This window comes from Pseudonaja textilis, chromosome 1 (assembly GCF_049901715.1).
Source record: "Pseudonaja textilis isolate UNSWEBS1 chromosome 1, rPseTex1.2, whole genome shotgun sequence".
Classification (NCBI taxonomy): domain Eukaryota; kingdom Metazoa; phylum Chordata; class Lepidosauria; order Squamata; family Elapidae; genus Pseudonaja; species Pseudonaja textilis.
The window spans coordinates 171,477,126-171,495,514 of NC_141990.1; the positions used below are offsets into that span (position 1 = coordinate 171,477,126).

An 18,389-nucleotide genomic window follows, 5' to 3' on the forward strand; every position below is an offset into this window, starting at 1 on the left:
CATATGTTTGTAACTTGGACCTTCAGGCTGGTTGCAGATGTACAGTGAAATATGGTTAATCAGATGTAGTAGTGGAGGGTGACGTATAAAACATACTTTTTAAAACAAGATGATCCCAAATAACAAGACATGGATCATGATGATCATGATGCAAGTTGTGTCTTTTTGTATTAGTGCCACAACATTGAAGATATGTATGTACAAAATAGAGTTTGTACTTTCAACATCATGATGCAGGTTTTATCAATTAACCTTCCACTAAGGAGGGATTGAACCATGTATATTGTTTTATATACCTTTCATTGTGATTTTTTTTCTATGTGATGCTCTTATGTGAATTAAGATAAACAGGAGAAAAGTCCAAGTCCCATTCTGAAAACCCATTTTTAATGAAGATTAGCCAAAACGGATCTTATGGAGCATCATTTTTTTTTCCTTTTTAACCCAACTAGCAATAGAAATACCTAATAGGTAGCCTGTTTACTAAGCCTGACTCCAAATCAGGGGTCCCCAACCCCCAGGCCGCAGACTGCTACTGGTCCATGGCCTGTTGGGAACTGGGCTGCTCAAGTGGTGAGCGAACATGCAAAGCTTTATTTGCGCATGTGTGGGGTTAGGTTGCGCACATAAAACCATCCCCGCCAACAGTGATCCATGGAGGCAAAAAGGTTAGGGACTACTACTTTAAAGGATCTAAATAAATTTATGACAAGAACAGAAACAATATGAAAAAGGCCTATAAACTCATGTTTTTATTGTTATTAGTTTATTTACTGTTTCATTTCACTTTTTATACTCTTTTCCAACTAATACGAATCAATAATTACCTTCTAGTTCTGCAATATCTGTGCCAACCGCATACTGGATCCATGCCTTTAATTCATCCATTCTAAAAATCCAATAAGGGTTGCATTACAGGTGGAATATCCTCAGAAGAAAAAGACACTTCAGCGCCATGGTGCTGAAAATCTTTTCAGAGGAGAATTGATGTTTCAGTCCAAAGCGTGCATTCTTACAGCTCTTCTCCCTTTAGAATCCTTTACGTGGGCAAATTTTAATTTCTTTGTTTTTAAAAGGATATTATTGATCTTGACCTTGCCTTTGACTGGATTTCAATTTTTTCTTGCTGCAGTTAAATGTTAGGTGGACATTGATGGTTGTTACCTGGATACTTTCCATAAGTGTGATTAGATGTAATTTGATTGATGTTGCTACTGAACTGTAGAAATAATTGCTGAGAATTTCAGTGGGAATAAATCGGCAGCTTTTACAAAAATCAAGTTTGTGATGATAGGAAGTTTTCAGGCAAAATAAGAAATATTGTGAGTAATAATAGTTATTTTCTACTATATCATTAGTAATCGAATGTAGTACTGCAGACTACTTCTGCTGACTGCCGGCTGCTTGCAATTTGGCAGTTTGAATCTCACCAGGCTCAAGGTTGACTCAGCCTTCCATCCTTCCAAAGTGGGTAAAATGAGGACCCAGATTGTTGGGGGCAATAGGCTGACTCTGTAAAACCATTTAGAGAGGACTGTAAATCACTATGAAGCAGTATATACAGGGGTAGGATTCTACCGGTTTGGGCCAGTTCGCGTGAATCGGATGTTAATCTTACATCCAGTTTGGCGAACCGGTAGTTCTGAAGAACAGCTGGCCTGCCCACCCCACCCTGCCCTGCAGTCCCTATGAGCCCTGTTTGGCTCCCAGGTAAGTGTAGGGTAGCCTCCTGGGAGCCAAAATGGGGCATTGGAGGGATCCGGTGCTGCTCCCCCACCCTGTTTTTGCTCCCAAGAGACTCCAGGGAGGCTTGTAGGCCCCATTTTGGGCCAAGGAGGCCTCCCTGCAGCCTCCTGGGAGCATTCAGCCATTCAATATGCCTGAATTCAGTGTTTAGCTAAAAGAACATTTGGAGCTAATACAGTATTGATTACTGCCTTGGGAATGTTCCAGGTGAACAAAATTATGCAATCTCCTAAAACTGTTGGAGCCAATCTTCTTTCTTTCTTCCATATCCTCCTCTTCAAAACTAGTAAGTTGCTCTGCTTTTTCATGCCAGGCTTAGTGTGGTAAGTTTAGAGTGGGTTTTGTAGAGAACAGCTTGTCTTTAGATCTCATTCATTTGCTCAGTTTCTGAGCATACATTACACAATTTCCAGAGCGTAATTCAGACTATTCAGCAGTTTGCCTAGCTACTGCTTCATTATGTCTATTGCTGTCACAATCTTTATAAAGCCCAATGGCCTTTTAAATTTGACAAGCAAAGAACATAGTAAATATTTCTCACAAATATTTTCCCTCTTCCACTTTGTGGTTCGATATTTAACATACAAAATTATATGCTGTGTTACTATTCAGGCAGTTTGCAACTTGTGTTTTTTGTTGTTGGAAGGCAACTCTTAAAATTTGAAGATGGTGGTAAATTCTTGGTAATAAAATGGCAAGTAGAAAGGCTCACTTCTACTTGCCATTTAGAAAGTATTAGAAAGAATGAAAAGGTTAAGCTTTGTTTTGTTTCCAATCTCCTTTTCTTGACTTGGTCTTCATAAAAAGTAGCTTTGGAATTGAAGCCATATGTGTTAAAACAAAATTCTTTCTGTTTAAGTACAAGTAAGTAAGTACAAGTATGCAAAAAGTTTCAAGATTAATCCAAGATATTTAATGGCTTTAAATATCTGGGTGTTGTACTAAGGTTTAAGTCAGAGGTCTTCAAACTTGGCAACTTTAGGACTTCTGGACTTCAACTCCCAGAATTCTCCAGCCAGCATAGCTTTCTTTCTTTCTTTCTTTCTTTCTTTCTTTCTTTCTTTCTTTCTTTCTTTCTTTCTTTCTTTCTTTCTTTCTTTCTTTCTTTTTCTTTCTTTCTCTTAAAAGGAAGAAGAAAACGAAAGAGGGAAGGATGGGAGAAAGAAAGGGAGGGAAGGGAAAAAGGGAAGGGAATGTGAATGAGATGGAGGGGAGGGAGGGAGGGATAGATGGAGGGAGGGAGGTAAAGAAAAAGGAGAGGAAGGAAGGACCACAAACCTGGCACTAGATGCAGCTTCAGAGGATGCTTTGAAACAGCACAGAAATCCAGGGACCTCAGAAGTCATTTAGTCCAACCCCGCACCAAGAGCATTGTTAAAGTGAGTTTCTATCTTTTGACCCACCCAGTCACGTGACCACCAAGCCACACTCAGCCGATCATGTGACCACCAAGCCATACTCAGCCACCATATGACCACCAAGCCACACCCAGCCAGTCACATGACCACCAAGCCACACCCACAAATTAGACCATGCCCACAGAACCGGTTGTTAAGAAATTTGAATCCTACCCATGGATATATAAATCTAAGTGCTACTGCTAGTGCTATTATCCCATGATATAGTAACCATCTTTCATTGTGGTTTTATGTAGAGAAAGGATTGTTTTAGTGGTGTGTCTTAATTGTTTATATAGATATTACAGAATTAAATATATTAAAACATTTGCAGGTTGTTCCTGACTTAACAACCACATGAGACCAGAATTTATGTTGTTAAACAAGATTGTTGTTGTTGAATCATGCTCAATTTTATGAACTATTTTGCCACAGCTGTTAAGCAAATTACTGCAGTTGTTAAGTGAATCATTCAGTCAGTAAGTGAATTCAGCTTTTCCTATTGACTTTGCTTATCAGAAGGTGGCTGGAAAGATTGCCAACAGCAATTATATGACCCCAGGATGCTCCAGCCATTGTAAATATATGCCTCTTGCCAAGCACCCAAATTTTGATCACCTGACTGTGAGGATGCTGCATTGGTTGTCAGTATGAGGTCTGCTTGTAAGTCACCATGCAGCAGTGAATGGGTGCTAAACAAGAGTTACCTATACTGCATTGCATCACAAATACTTTGGTTTAAGTGAGTAATTTTCTCACAACAGTATATACTACCCACTACTATAAAAACACATAAATAAACTAAAAAATGAATATTATTACTGAAATACCTTGGTTTGTAGTTTAGAATTTTGTATGCAAAATTTAAAATAAGAAAATGTGTTTACTCAAAAGATAAAGATGTAATTTTTAGAAATGTGTTTATATTTTGCAGGCTCTGTGTGAGTGGATTTCCACGACAGAATGAAAAATGCTGGAAGGAAGATGGCTGCAGGGTAGTATTGGATCCTGACTTCATGGTTCAGTTACTCACTGGAATCTATTATGCTGTGTATGTATCTAAATTTTGGGTGTAACAGTTGTTTTTGAGCAAATTAATATTTTTGCAGGAATAAAATATAACATAAATTATTAACCCTTAACCACAGACCTACTGTTTCAGCTATGCTATTACAGACATGAGGTCATAATGACTGCTCTAGCTGCTAGCTGTAGTCCAGGTAATTGCACTACAATATTGGATTTGTGGTTCTGGATCTATTGCTTCCAAAAGGTGCAGAAGACCATTTGAATTTGCTCTTGCCATATAAATTATTGCATGACATCGTTTGTAGCTGGTCATCAATTTTATCGGGAGCTTTATCATTGCTGATGTCAGAACTGGCAGTGGGTTCCTCATCGTCCATTATAAAATTTCCATTGCAATCTGATTCCACTTCAGTCAGATCACTTTCTGCTTCTTCATACCATGTTAGAACAGTTTCTTCGAAGTTTGGATCAGCAAATCACATTCTTTTTGGCAGAAAATGTGGCCCCAACTTTATAAAAAAAATGTTAACAAAGATCTGCAGTTAAAATGACAGCAACTCAAATTCAAACGCCATTACAGAAAACACCAAATAACTCACGCAAGCGTGCTGCTGCATACACTCTTAATGGTGGGAAAACAAAAACTGTTCGCAACTGGAACAGTCCATTTGTAAAAATAGGGGTTTTCTGAACATTTTGGGAAACTGTTGCAGTCACTATCACCGTGGGGCTGTGGTTATGTGTTAAAGTATTAACAGTGGACACTGGACTTCTGTCAGGCAATGTTTCTGCTTTATTAGTTAGATGTAGTTTGAAAATACCGCATTTCATTGGCCTAAATACAAGTGAGCATACATATATTTTTTCTGGTTTAAAAAACAGCAGTGAATGGAAAAGAACCACTTGAGTAACCCTCTAGCAGAGTACTTAACATGTTTTTCATTTTTTTTCTTTCTAATAGTTGTACTATGTTCTGCTGTGAAAAAAATAGTAAGTTACATTTGCCATGAAGTTGATTTTTAACTCTGGAAAGCTTCTACTTGATTATTACCAGTTGCATGTTTCCTAGATTGAAGGGTCTTACTCATGATCACTCCTATCCTGGCCATCTCACAGTTGAACTACTGTAATGCTTTCTACATAAAGCTGCCCATGAAGGGTATCCAGAAAATTCAATTGGTACAAAATGCAGCGAAGATACATTATATTTCTGCTTCACAAGCTGCATTAGTTACCAGTTTATTTCCAGGTCCAATTCAAGGTGTTGATGTTGATCTTTAAAGCCTTTCATGGCATGGGTATTTGAGCCTTTTCCCCAGTTTAATTTACCTGCCATCTCTCCAGATCCAACAGAGAGGGCATACCAATAGCACTTAGACTTCACAGTGCTCTACAGCCCTCTATAAGTGGTTTTACAGAGTCAGCATATTGTGCCCAACAATCTGGGTCCTTATTTTACTGACTTCAGAAGTATGGAACGCTCAGCTAAAATGTCGGGCTCATGGAGGGAGGCACTGATTTCGCTGATTCCAAAGAAGGATTTGGATCCCCGATTTATACAAAATTACAGACCAATTTCTTTGTTAAACACTGATTACAAACCATTAGCTACCATCATAGCAAACAGATTAAAAAGAATATTGAATGAGTATATACATAAAGATCAGAATGGATTTCTCCCTAACAGACAAATTAGGAACAATTTAAGAATAGTGTTAGATGTCTTGGAATATTATGAATAATGATAAACAAGTAGCCCTTGTGTTTCTGGATGCTCAGAAGGCCTTCGACAATTTAAATTGGCAATTTTTAATCCAAAAATCTATAATATGAATTTAGGCACTAAAGTGTTTAAAATGCCATCACTCCTGGAGGAGTTGAAGATGAGTCTTAAAAAACAGAAAAAAGATGCAGAAAGGGGAGGAAAATCCTTTGGCTTCGTATTTGAATTTTTTGAAATGGAGATCCTGAACTATGAAAAGCAAAAGGAAAAGCTTCAAGAGTAAGAAGAAGGGCAGGACAAAGAAGAAGCCATTTTCAATGATCAAATAATGCAAAGTGTGGAAAAAAGGGGGAAAGGGGTTAAAAGTTTGAGATCAAAGGGAACAGCCAAAAAGAAAAATAGTCTGAAAGAGAAGTATAACAGCAAGGAGAAGCAGAAAAGAAAACTACAGAAGGGAAAATTAGAGAAGGGTATAAAAAAGGGGATGAGAAAAGGGGGGGAAAGATAGAAGGGGAAAGAACTTATGAGGGACAAAAGCAGGAGATAAAGAAAAAGGGGTAACTACTGGGGAAACGTGCTAGAAAACACAGAGACAACGGTTAAATTAAGTTAAAAGTGAGGATTCTGCAAAGGTACAGAAGATAGTGTTGTGACAGTAGAATATTGTAATGAGTTAGACATGAAATAAGTAAATAATCTATGAGATAAAAGTATTGTTATGTAATGGTATGTTTATTTATAATTAATGCAATAATAAAGAAGAGAGGGAAACATTGCAATTGTTTCTAAAGATTGATAAAATCTTGAAAAGAAACGTGAAAGATTTATAAGGAAATTTATACCAGTTATTAGAATGAATTTGAATAATTATTTTGCTTATTAATGGTAAATAATTTATAAGATAAAACTGTATGACTATCCAATGGTATGTTTATTAACAGTTAAGTAATAATGAAGAAGGGAGGGAAACATTTCAGTTGTTCTCAAAAGATTGATAGATATTGAAAAGAAACGTGAAAGATGTACAAGGTTCACACCAGTACTAGAATGATTTTGAATAACTATTTTGTTTACTAATGTTTATATATATATATATATATATATATATTGTTTTTGCTATGTTTTTAGAATTTTTCTTTTTACATTTTCAAGGGGAAGTACCAAGCAGAATCTGAATGATGAGATCTACATGATATAAAATAAATATTAGAAATTTAAATGTTATAATTTTAGAATGCACAAATTCAATGTTTAATGAGATTTCATATGATAATAATAAGATTTAAAGTTGTTGCACTTCGATTGGCAATCATAGGGGGAATTTTGCTTCTTAATGTTGGAAGAGAACATATGAAATTATAAACAAGACAGACGAAAGTATAAGTATAATGAATAAAAAGATATAGAAATTTAGGTAAAAGAAATAGATTCAATAAGAAGAAAATGAGATAACCATAAAAGAAAATTGAGAGAAGTAAAGGGAGAAATAGTGAGAAGTTGGAAAAAGAGTAATAAGATATGAAGTTGAATATATAAGATGAATATGCATATGAAATTGTGTCTGTGTGGAAATGTGATAACCCGGAACCATGCTGTACTCAAATAAGATGTTTTATTTGTTTTGTTAAAACTCAATAAGACTTTATTTAAAAAAAGAAAAGAAAATAACTATGATAAATTATTACAACAAGTAAAGAAAGATCTAGGGATCTAGGGATAACCAGTACAGTTATAATCCAATAGTAATAGCAGAAAACTATATCATTAATTAATTAATAGGTAATTGATAAGGGATAAGGAATACTTGCCAATGATTACTTACTACTGTTTACTATGAGCTATCAATCTTAATATCAAATGTAAAAGAAAGAGATACGTTTATTGTTCTATTTATATTCTTTTTATTCTTACGTATTTGTATGTCTGTGTTTTAATCTTTTGTAAATAAAGTCTATTTTAAAACTAAAAAAAAAGATCTAGGGATATGGGTTAAACTGCAACTCTTATTATTAGGGAGGATTGCTACTATCAAAATGTCTATTCTCCCTGAATTCATCTATTTATTTCAGACAATATCAATTAAAATACATAAAAGCTACTTTGCGGAACTTAATAGGACAATTGCAAATTTTATTTGGCAAGGGATAAAAACCGAGAATAAACCTAAAAGCAATGCAGGATATGAAGAGCAGGGGAGGTATGGCCCTCCCAAACTGGGAGTTATATTACTATGCAGATTCCTTAGTATGGCTGAAAGAATGGGTGAATCTATCTAATAAAAGAATACTAGTTTTAGAAGGCCATGATTTACAGAGAGGGTGGAACGCTTTCCTAAGGGATGTGGGGAAAACTAAACAAAAATATTTTCATAGACATTTCATTAGAGATTCTTTATTGGCCAGTTGAAATAAAATAAGGAAAAAACATTACTCAAAGGTCCCGATCTGGATTTCAACAATGGAGGTGATGATTCACCTGAATAATTTGGATATTAATGAGATGTTAAAGTACAAAGACTTATTGGATATACAAGGGAATTTGAAATTATGGCAAGACCTTCAGGAACAAGGGAATTGACCGGTGGGCATATCTCCAAGTCCAGAATAGATATAGACAGGATATGAAGGATTTTGGAATCTATAATAAACCACAACAATTAGATAAAATTCTATAGCCCCAGACAAAAAAAACAACATTTTATAACTATTTATTAGAGATAGAATTAGAGGAAGAAATAGTTAAAGGTAATATGATAGCTTGGAGCAGGAAAATGTTTTATAGATGGCATCTACCCCTTCAAGATTAGCGAAGATGTTTCTCAACATGAGCCCTAAATGCTGGAAGTGCAAAAAGAAAGAGGGAACATTCTACCACATGTGGTGGTCTTGCACAGAATCTCAAAGATATTGGCTGAGAATAAAAAAATGGATGGAGGAAATTACGACTGAGCAGAATGAACTTAAACCAGAATTCTTTCTACTAGGGATACTCAACAGACAATTCCCAGAAAAAGTTAAATATATAATATTACATATATTGACGGCAGCTAGATTAGCCTTCGCACAATGCTGGAAACAATCCTATACGCCACCAGAGGAAATGATCATTCAGAAAATATCAAGTTGTGCAGAAATGGATAAATTAACTCTTAACACTAAAAAATAATGAAGTATCACAGTACTATATGAGTTGGAACTGTTGGTATGAGTGGATAGACCGAAGATAGATTACAATAATAATAATAATAATAATAATAATAATAATAATAATAATAATAATAATAATAATAATAATAATAATAATAATAAAAATTGTAAATGAGGAGGAGCGACAATAGTAGTAATTAAATATTCACACTAAAAACTAATTGCAAATATGGCACAAAATAATGAGATAAATAAGGAGCCACAAACTGTTGATGATGTAATTTTTTTTAAGCGTTTACCCTTTTTTCCTTTTTCCTTTTCTTCCCCTCCCTAAATTGTGTGTGTGTTGTTTGTATATTTTAACTGCAAAATTTTATAAAGTTTATTAAAAAAAAAAAAGAATTGAAGGCTGAGTCAACCTGGAGCCGGTAATACTTGAACTACCAAACTGCTGGCACCCGGCAGTCAGCAGAATCAGCCTGCAGTACTGCATTCTGAATTCACTGCGCCATTATGACATGTTATGGGTTCCGTCATCTAGGGAGCTGCATTTGGTAGGCCCTAGGAATCAGGCCTTTTTTGTTGTGTGTCCAAGATGTGGAATCTTTTCCCCCCCTGAGTTGACGTTGGCCACATCATTTCTGAACTTTTGAAAGTTCCTTAAGATCTGGTTATGCCTGCAGAACTGGGGACTCCAGTGGATGGGTGAACTGGTGAGGTGGTTCAGTTATTATTAACATCTGCCTGCTATGTCAAAAATGTTAGTAATGAAATTATCCTGACTGAAATGTACAGATAGAGCAAGGAAGAATTGTACCCACGAGTCAGGCATTTATGATCACAAAAATAATGCACTGTGTTATTTCCTTTGCATCCATATATAGCTACAATGGACAATGGGAACTTGGTCAGGAAGCCCTGGATGATATAATATATCGAGCTCAGCTTGAACTCTATTCTCAGCCACTGCTGGTAAGGAGATAGGCTGTAATCTGTTCAATGAGATTTAAATTGTGCATATAATTGTAATATTAATAGTTACCTTTGAATGAATTTTGTAATATTCTAAAAATCTTCCTTCAGCAGAATAGTTTGTGCACATTGTAACAAAATCTGATAAATTTACACTTTGATTTTATCCACTAGGCTACAATCCAGAGTTCCTCAGTCTGTTATAAAGCAAAGATTAGCAGAATATTGGTTAACGGGAATAATTAGAGTCATGTTACTTGCAATCTTTGTTTGACCCTACTTGCAGTGTGCTTATTAAAAATGCTCTTTTGTGAATCATGCAGGTGTGCACTTGTATATTGTTTATGTATACAGTAGTCCTTAACTTAATAACTACTCGTTTAGGATCGTTTGAATCAATGGCACTGAAAAAAGTGACTTATGACTGTTTTTCACACTTACAATCGTTGCAGCATCCTCATGGTCACATGATCAAAATTTGGATTCTTGGCAACCGCTTCATATTTATGACTGTTGTGACTGTTGTGATCCCCTTTTGCAACTTTCTAACAAGAAAAGTCAATAGGGAAACCAATTCACTTAACAACCATATTACTAACTTAACAACTGCAGTGATTCACTTAACAACTGGGGCAAGAAACTTGTAAAATGGAGCAGAACTCACTTAACAACTGTCTCACTTAGCAGAAATTTTGGGTTCAATTATGGTTGTAAGTTGACAGTTACCTGTATGCTTGTTTATCTGCATTTTGCATGTCTGTTGAGAAGACTTTTACAGAATTATTTGACAAGCATATGGCTAGATGGTAACAGTCTAGAGAAGCTGTGATATAACTTGAGTTGAGCTTCTCTCTGAACTTGAACAGCTTGATAATTATTTTAAGAAGTGGCATAATCTTCCTTTTCCCCTCCGTCTTTTATGAATGTAGGTCACTGGCCTTTTACTAGATATATAAACAAAATCCTGAAAATAGAAAATGTCCACTTTCCTATATCATTTGTTTTTCTTTACTCACAATCATGTCCAGCAGATTGGTTTCTGTCTATTTAAGGAGACACTGAAAGAGCTAAAGTCTTCTCCTGGCAAGCTACTTCGCCCCAGTAACCATTCTCTTCATGAACCCTCAGTTTATCTTTCTCTTCTAGATTGGTGGTGGGTAGAGGAATAGATTTGTTTTGGGATTACCAAGAAGTGATCTTTGTAATATAAAAAACAGAGGGTTAAGTTCCTGAACATACTTTATGAAAACAAAACATAGGGTGTGAACTTCATACAATTTGGAAGAAAATATGTGTGTGCTTTGCCCAAATTTAATTAAATGTTAACATTTTTTGCAAGGGAATCACTTTGCCAAATGAGATGGCATTTTTTAAATCTTCCCTTTAGATTAGGTTAAATGCTTGTTTGATGAATTATTGCTGACTAGATAATAGTATCCTTCTGAAGACAACAGTTTGAATTTTATTTTGTTACTAAATATTCCTTTAGTAAATAACTAAATGCTTTACTAAATCGATTTTTAATAAAAAATAAATTCTGCTGATAAGGTTCCTGTAATAGGAATGTTATCAGCTTAAAGACTGAATTCATTTGAATTCAGCTTTTGTTTTTGACTAAACTGAAAAAGCTGGGGCAAACATTAATCTAATGGAAAGTCCTTTTTGATTTATTCATATTGTAATAATATAATAATTGTATTAATATTAATATATAATAATGATTTTTTTCTTTGCAACCTTTTAAAAAGTTTATATTTGCTGTACTTCTGTCCATTCTATTCTGCATTTTACTTAAATCTTTCCTGCACATGGCTCCCAGAAAATCAAAAGCATTGCCTTTCATTTTTAATGAACCCTACATAGTTTATTATGGTAGACATTATGGTAGACATTATGGTAGACATAGAGTTACCACCTAGCATGACCCTAAAAAGTGCTTTTAACCACTGAAAAGAATAAATTTTTGTGCTCATTTGTGCTAGAATTGGTATAAAATTGTTTTTTCAGTTAGCATCAGAGGTGGTGTTCAGCAGGTTCTGACCAGTTCTGGAGAACCGGTAGTGGAAATTTTGAATAGTTCGGAGAACCGGCAAATACCAGCTCTGACTGGAGATTTTACAGTATCCTTCTCCTACCACACCCACCAAGCCACACCCTCAGAACCAGTAATAAAAAAATTTGAATCCCACCACTGGGTAGCATCTCTTAGATAAAACATAGTTAATATTTTTCTACTCATCTGATTTGACTGATGAAAATGGGAGAGTAAATAAAATAATATCCTGTTGTGAGGTTAATAAATCATGATTGGCAGCAAGAAGGGTGCATGTCAAGGAAGTCTGGGGAAATGGAAGGCCAGCTTCTCCATGTCTAATCCTTGAGTTGTGGCACTATTTGTGATTTTCCTAAATAGTGAGAAAACTATACTATTGATGTTCAGCAGTTATAACACTGAAAGTACAATAATGTCATTGCCCAGAAGATCATTGGTTGCCCTCTCCCCTCTTTGGAAGAGCTTTATAGCTCCCGCTGCCTTAAGAAAGTTCAAAACATTCTCAAAGATCCATCTCATCCTGGGAACCCTTTTTTTGAACTATTACCATCTTGCAGATGGTACAGAATTATAAAACAAGCACAAATAGGCTGAAAAACAGCTTCTGTCCCGGGGCAGTAGCTCTTTTGAATTCTGCTGTATAGTGCAGTGTTGGTGTGGTGTCGGGGGTTTTCGGTTCAATGTGTGAAAGGTGAAGGATGTGTGTTTGTATTTATTTTCATGGTCATGATGTGCACTGAAGATGGTGTTTGATTTCATTGTACGAGTGCAATGACAATAAAGAAAACTAAATTAAAAAGAGACTTTGATAATGGCTTTAAATACATATCTAGAATTTTACAGTAGCAGAAGGGTTAGTTATAGCAAAATTAATACAGTATACTATTTGTCAACTCCATAGGTAAAATTTGAGAAAAGTAACACATATTTGGCAAAAGATAGGAGAGAGTATATATCCTGACATGGAACTGCAAAACTTAAAAATACAATGATTTATGTTAATAAACAAAGATTGTAGTTATTTAATATAAATCCTAAAATTTGGTTATCACTATTTTTTTCTTTAGTCCTTGTTTAATTTCTTTTTGGATTGCGAACTTACTGTAGCAGAAGGAGTAGAAGAATCTGGGGGTGGAGTTCAAAGAGGGTTCAGCCTAAAATCTCTATGTAGCCACAAATGAGCTAAGTTCAACCCCCTTTGAATTCTGTTGACCTTATCTAACTCCTAGCAGGTGTTAACCCTTAGCTGAAAATATTCCTGTGCGTAGGCAGGAGCAGCAATATATCAGTTTAATTGGACCTTCACTTGTGGACTTGATATTTTGTCCCTGACACTGACACAGCATTTTACTGTTGTAATAGGTTGCAAATGCAATGAAGAATTCATTACCTTTTGATGCTCCTGATGTATCACAAGGAGGACAGAAGGTTTTGAAAGTAGAGGTTACTCCAACAGTGCCAAGAATTTCTCGGACAGCTATTACAACAGCTTCAATCCGCCGACATCGCTGGAGAAGAGAAGGTAAGTCTTTATAATGCAAAGTGGAAATTGTAATATGGTATCATTCCCCTCCATTGGCAAATGCTAGCTTCGAAGCCTAGCAATGAATTTGATCATTACATTTCAGGTATATAGACGTACAGAAAATAATTATCTATGTATGTCAACTCTGTGTATGTCAGCTCAAATATGTAATTGTGACTGCATACTACAATGAAGCAAGAATTCTTCCTATTTTATATTTTGTGAAATGTAAACAAGCTTAAGTGATTTAAGTGGTATATCATGGTATGAAAATTAATAGTAATTACTATTTACTTTCAGTGGGTTGGATCTTTCTGCTTTTTAAAAAATTGTTGGAAGGTAATTATTTTGATGGTGTGACTGTATTTATAATTTTTGGGCAAATCCAACTAGACAGTAACACTAAAAATTTAGACTTTTTTTCCTTTTTCAAACTATTTCACAATTTACAATCAATATCTCTCTTTTGGGGATGTGTGTGTGTGTTTTAAATAATGGTATAGTATGTATATATAAACTTTCAAAATTCCAACAAAAGCTAGATAATATTGAAAATGTTATCTTTGTGTTTTTCATTAAATAATAACTGGTATTTTAATATACTTACTAATATTTTCAGGACCTGTGCTCTGCAAAGCTAATGATAAATCTCAAGTATTTTATGTGTAAGATAATTTAAGAATCTTTTAGTTTTCATAGGGAGCAACTTCAAATCTTTTAAATTCACTCCTGCCAACAAAAAGAAAAGCAAATGTTAAACTGGAAACAAATCTCAATTTCTGTTATAATAGTTTGTCCTGGTAGGTATGGTTTGATTTTTTTACCAATTATATTGGTAAATATATAGTAGACTGCAAAATCATAAAATTTGAACTTTTATTAAACTTTAAATTCCTTTTAAATATTTATGTACGTAGTACTGATTCACTTTTGTTTTCATTTTGAATTCTTCCTGATAAAAACAGTTAATCCCATTTTTACAAATCCTTCATCATGTACAGCTTTACTGCAGAAGTGTTGCATTCATGTCTTCTTGCATTCGGCACATCATATCCACTTATTTTTATGATGCTGTTCAACTTTCTTTGAGAAAAATACAGGTGTGGTTTTCTGTATTCCGTGTACACCTTCATTTCCCTGCCTGGGTTATGATTAGGAAAAGAGTAGAAAGACACTAAAATATTATATGTTGAATCCCAGATGGCTTTGACTTCTCAAATGATGCTGACATGAGCATTCCCGGATCTCCGATCCTGCACGGCTCCACAGACCTAGGGATCAAACGCAAGCAAGAGGGGGACGTACTGATGCTCAGGACCCCTGAGCATGCCTCACCGGAGCCCAACTTGACACCAGCCACAAAAGAGGGTAGGACAGAGATAAGGTGGCATAAGTCAGTAAAGCCATTGCTTGGGGAGGATCCTGGATCTTTCTTCCCAAGCAGAATTCCCTTTTGCTTTAGAGTATATTCCATTGACCACAGGTATACTTTCTTCTCTTTCCTTCTTTCTGCGCATATCCCTTTATGCCTAGCTTTAGGCCTGGAGCTATTTATTCTAACATTTTGGACTTTGACTATCTGTATAATATCTAGCTTAGCATGGTTAAAATAATGTGATAACTTTGGATCATTTTGTAATGCAATGTGTGGATGATCTTGGGGGTATGAGGGAAAGATTCTGCTTAGAGAATGATCAGACAAGAGAGGCAAGAATTTTGTACCTTCAGAATTGCAAGATTGATGTCAACTCTTCTGGGTAAACCAGACAGGAAACCTGACTAGATGATTAAAATGTACTTTATTTTAAGATTACTTTAATAGAATCTTGCAAGTCTGAATGTTCAGACTTTCCTCTGTTACTTTTAACCCTCTGATCAATTAGGGCAGGTCTTCCTAAGTTTCTTCCTCTGACAGTTAAGCGTCTCTTGTTTGGCAATCTCTTTCTCTGATATCTCAAGATCATCCACTCATTCTTTTGCATCCTGGAACACCCTGCTAGTGAGCATGTTAAGTTTGCTAAATGTATATATATATACATTTGTAGCTATTTATATATATAGCTTATATATATATATAAGAAGCCTGATGATGGCAGATGAGATTCTGCTGAAACGTTGCTACAACTTTAAAAGCACAACTACAGTGACGTGGGAAAATACCCGAACAAAGCTGAATGCCATACGTGTGTGTGTGTGTGTGTGTGTACACATACATACATACATACATACATACAATAAAAATGTGTCAAGTAAAAATACTGATGCTGTTTTCACCACCTGGAGTGCTTTACAGCATATAAAATAATACTTTAACTGTAATTTAGTATTAGAAGGGGAGGGGGAGCATTTCTTTTACTATTTTATATACCAAACTTCCGGTTCAGTGGATGGTTTAATAACCTGTTCAGTGGATTGAAGTGGAATTAAATTGCCATTGTGATATTTATAAGATTGTGTCTCAAAGTAGGTAATATAAACCTGAAGAGAGAAAAAAAATCTTACAGCCCTGTATAGTGGTATTCTTCTTGTTAATTATTTACTCTTTACTAAGAGATTCTCATTTTACTCAGTGCACGTCCTTAACCTACTGTCCCCTTGATGCTGATGCAGAAGTATTCAGATAGCAATGCATTCTAAGTTATAGTTACAAATTTATTCTTTGCTAATCTGCATATCTCACTAATTTATTTCTATAGTGCTTCTTTTCTCTCTTTAGCATAGTTTTTTTTGGCATTGCTGATATTTTAAGACTTTAATAACATTTGCAAATTATGTGCTGTACATGCTTCACAGTTGCTTCAAGAAAAACTATGTAGGTGATGACCAAGCTGAGCCCGAGGGAGGGGTCAAGTATGTCATCATCAATCTTGAGTCCCTTCTCGCCCACAAGAGATCTAAATCCAGCCCACCTTGAATTCCATTGACTCTTATCTACTGCCAATTTTCCTTTGACTGTTAGTAGTTCAGAGTCTTGTAGAAAGCATGCATTAAACCTGTATTCTTTTGAACTGTCTTGGCTCCTGATTTCTTGCACCTGATAAGCTAAATAGCAAAACAAAAAAGCAAACAAAACCTTTAGCATTAGAATTAGGATTCCTTATTTATTGCATCTGAATCCATCATGTGCAATCAGAGTTCACAATATATGAAGAGGGGAGGCATTATTGGAAAACTATGGAAGCATGAAATTCAGAATTTACTCCTAGAACTGAGTGAATCTGAGCATGGCCAGTAAATGAGCTCCACAATTTTTCTCCCACTGGTTTTATTTTATTGTACTAACCACATGTTGCATGTGCATGAGACCAGAACAAGGTACAGAAATTCTCACACAAATTCTTAAATCTTCTTTTCAAAGAGTTGCTTTGATGCCTTAGTACTTCTTTCTTTAATATGTTAGATATATTTAGATTAGGTGTTTTTGCCTTAGTACTTCTTTCTTTAATATGTTAGATATATTTAGATTAGGTGTTTTTGCCTAAATGTTTTCTAGATAAATAAAGTGAGCATAACTTACACAAAAAAGTATTTTAAAAATCATATTTTTTTGTGAACAAATCTTTTTTGGGGGGTGATCTGGGATAGGAAAAGATTGGTTTTCTCTTAATCATAAAAAGAAATCATAGTTTGTTAAATTACTCTCTTTTGGTGATCTTGCTGATTTTACATGAAATTGATAAATATTGCTTCTTTTTAAAATTGGGTAAACAAAATGACACAATCTTATATTTCTTATGCTGGTCTATGATCATAATAAAATTGTTTTCATTTGAACTGTCTTATTTATCATTGATTTTAAATATTCCAAGTATATAATAAATAATCAGTCTGTTTTGCAATATGCTTGGGTCAGTTTATGTAAATATTCTTTATAAGTTAATAAAAAGTAGAAGTATAATGCTGAGAGGATTAATGTGCACGTACTCCTCTTACGTTGATTATTTAAGAGAAGCTTTGAATATGAATAATAATGTTGGGAACATTGATGAATCATGTACCTGCTGAGGGCAGAGCTAGCATTGATTTAAAAAATATTTTTTAAAAAATGGTTGAAATATCCTTTTGAGACTATATTTTAGTTCTTTCTCTGACAAGCTTTATTACCTAGAAGGACTTTGGTTCAGAATATACTTGAACTTTTTGTGAGAAAAATAACCTTTTCCCCAAATGACTATGTTCCCACTGAAGTCAAAAGAGTATATTTATAATCATTAGTAAATCTGTATATTGCTCAAATTGAACTTCTGAATACTTGATCGCTTGAGAGATCCTGCCTTGCATGTTGTTTTCCTCCTTTTTCACTTTCAAGCACTGCTGAGTTGCCTTGGCCTCTGCATGGTGGTGGCATTCAGAAAATTTACACTGAGCCTCTCTGACTCTTTTCTTCGAACAGAAGGGATAATTTTATTAATTATACTAAATAATAATGTTGCAAGCATCATTGACAAACAATAATATTTCTTCCACTTTATGTCATTTTATCCTTGCAAACTTGATTGTAAGGCATGAGATGTATCCATAGAAGTTGACTCGGAAACACCTCTGGATATTATGTTCCCTCCATTAAAGTAAGGAGGGGTTAAGAGAGGTGGTGGTGGGAAGGCAGCAGCTACTGCTGCTCAATCAAAAGCACTTTCACTTAGCTTTGCATGGTGGTCAAATAAAAGAAAGTCTAAAAGGCACATTTGCTTTCAGGACATTCTTTTATTTCAAATGGCTTTTTAACTTTTTGTGTGAAGAATACCATATGCAAAGTGGCTTGTTTTTTAAAATATAATATTTTACAAGGCTCAGAGGT

General features: G+C 34.9%; 1 protein-coding gene across 20 annotated transcripts in view; it reads left to right on the forward strand.

Moving 5' to 3' along the window:
• Nucleotides 1-18,389, forward strand: part of HYCC2 (hyccin PI4KA lipid kinase complex subunit 2) — a 61,386-nt gene that overhangs the window by 40,880 nt on the left and 2,117 nt on the right. For 14 of the 20 annotated variants that reach the window (XM_087919715.1, XM_087919713.1, XM_087919705.1 and 11 more), the window contains 4 exons: nt 4,078-4,194; nt 9,926-10,013; nt 13,429-13,588; nt 14,792-14,959. In XM_087919715.1, coding sequence (XP_087775841.1) covers nt 4,078-4,194; nt 9,926-10,013; nt 13,429-13,588; nt 14,792-14,959 — 533 coding nt within the window. The remainder of the gene's footprint in view (nt 1-4,077; nt 4,195-9,925; nt 10,014-13,428; nt 13,589-14,791; nt 14,960-18,389) is intronic. The other 6 variants (XM_087919720.1, XM_087919719.1, XM_087919716.1 and 3 more) reach the window with 1 other exon arrangement.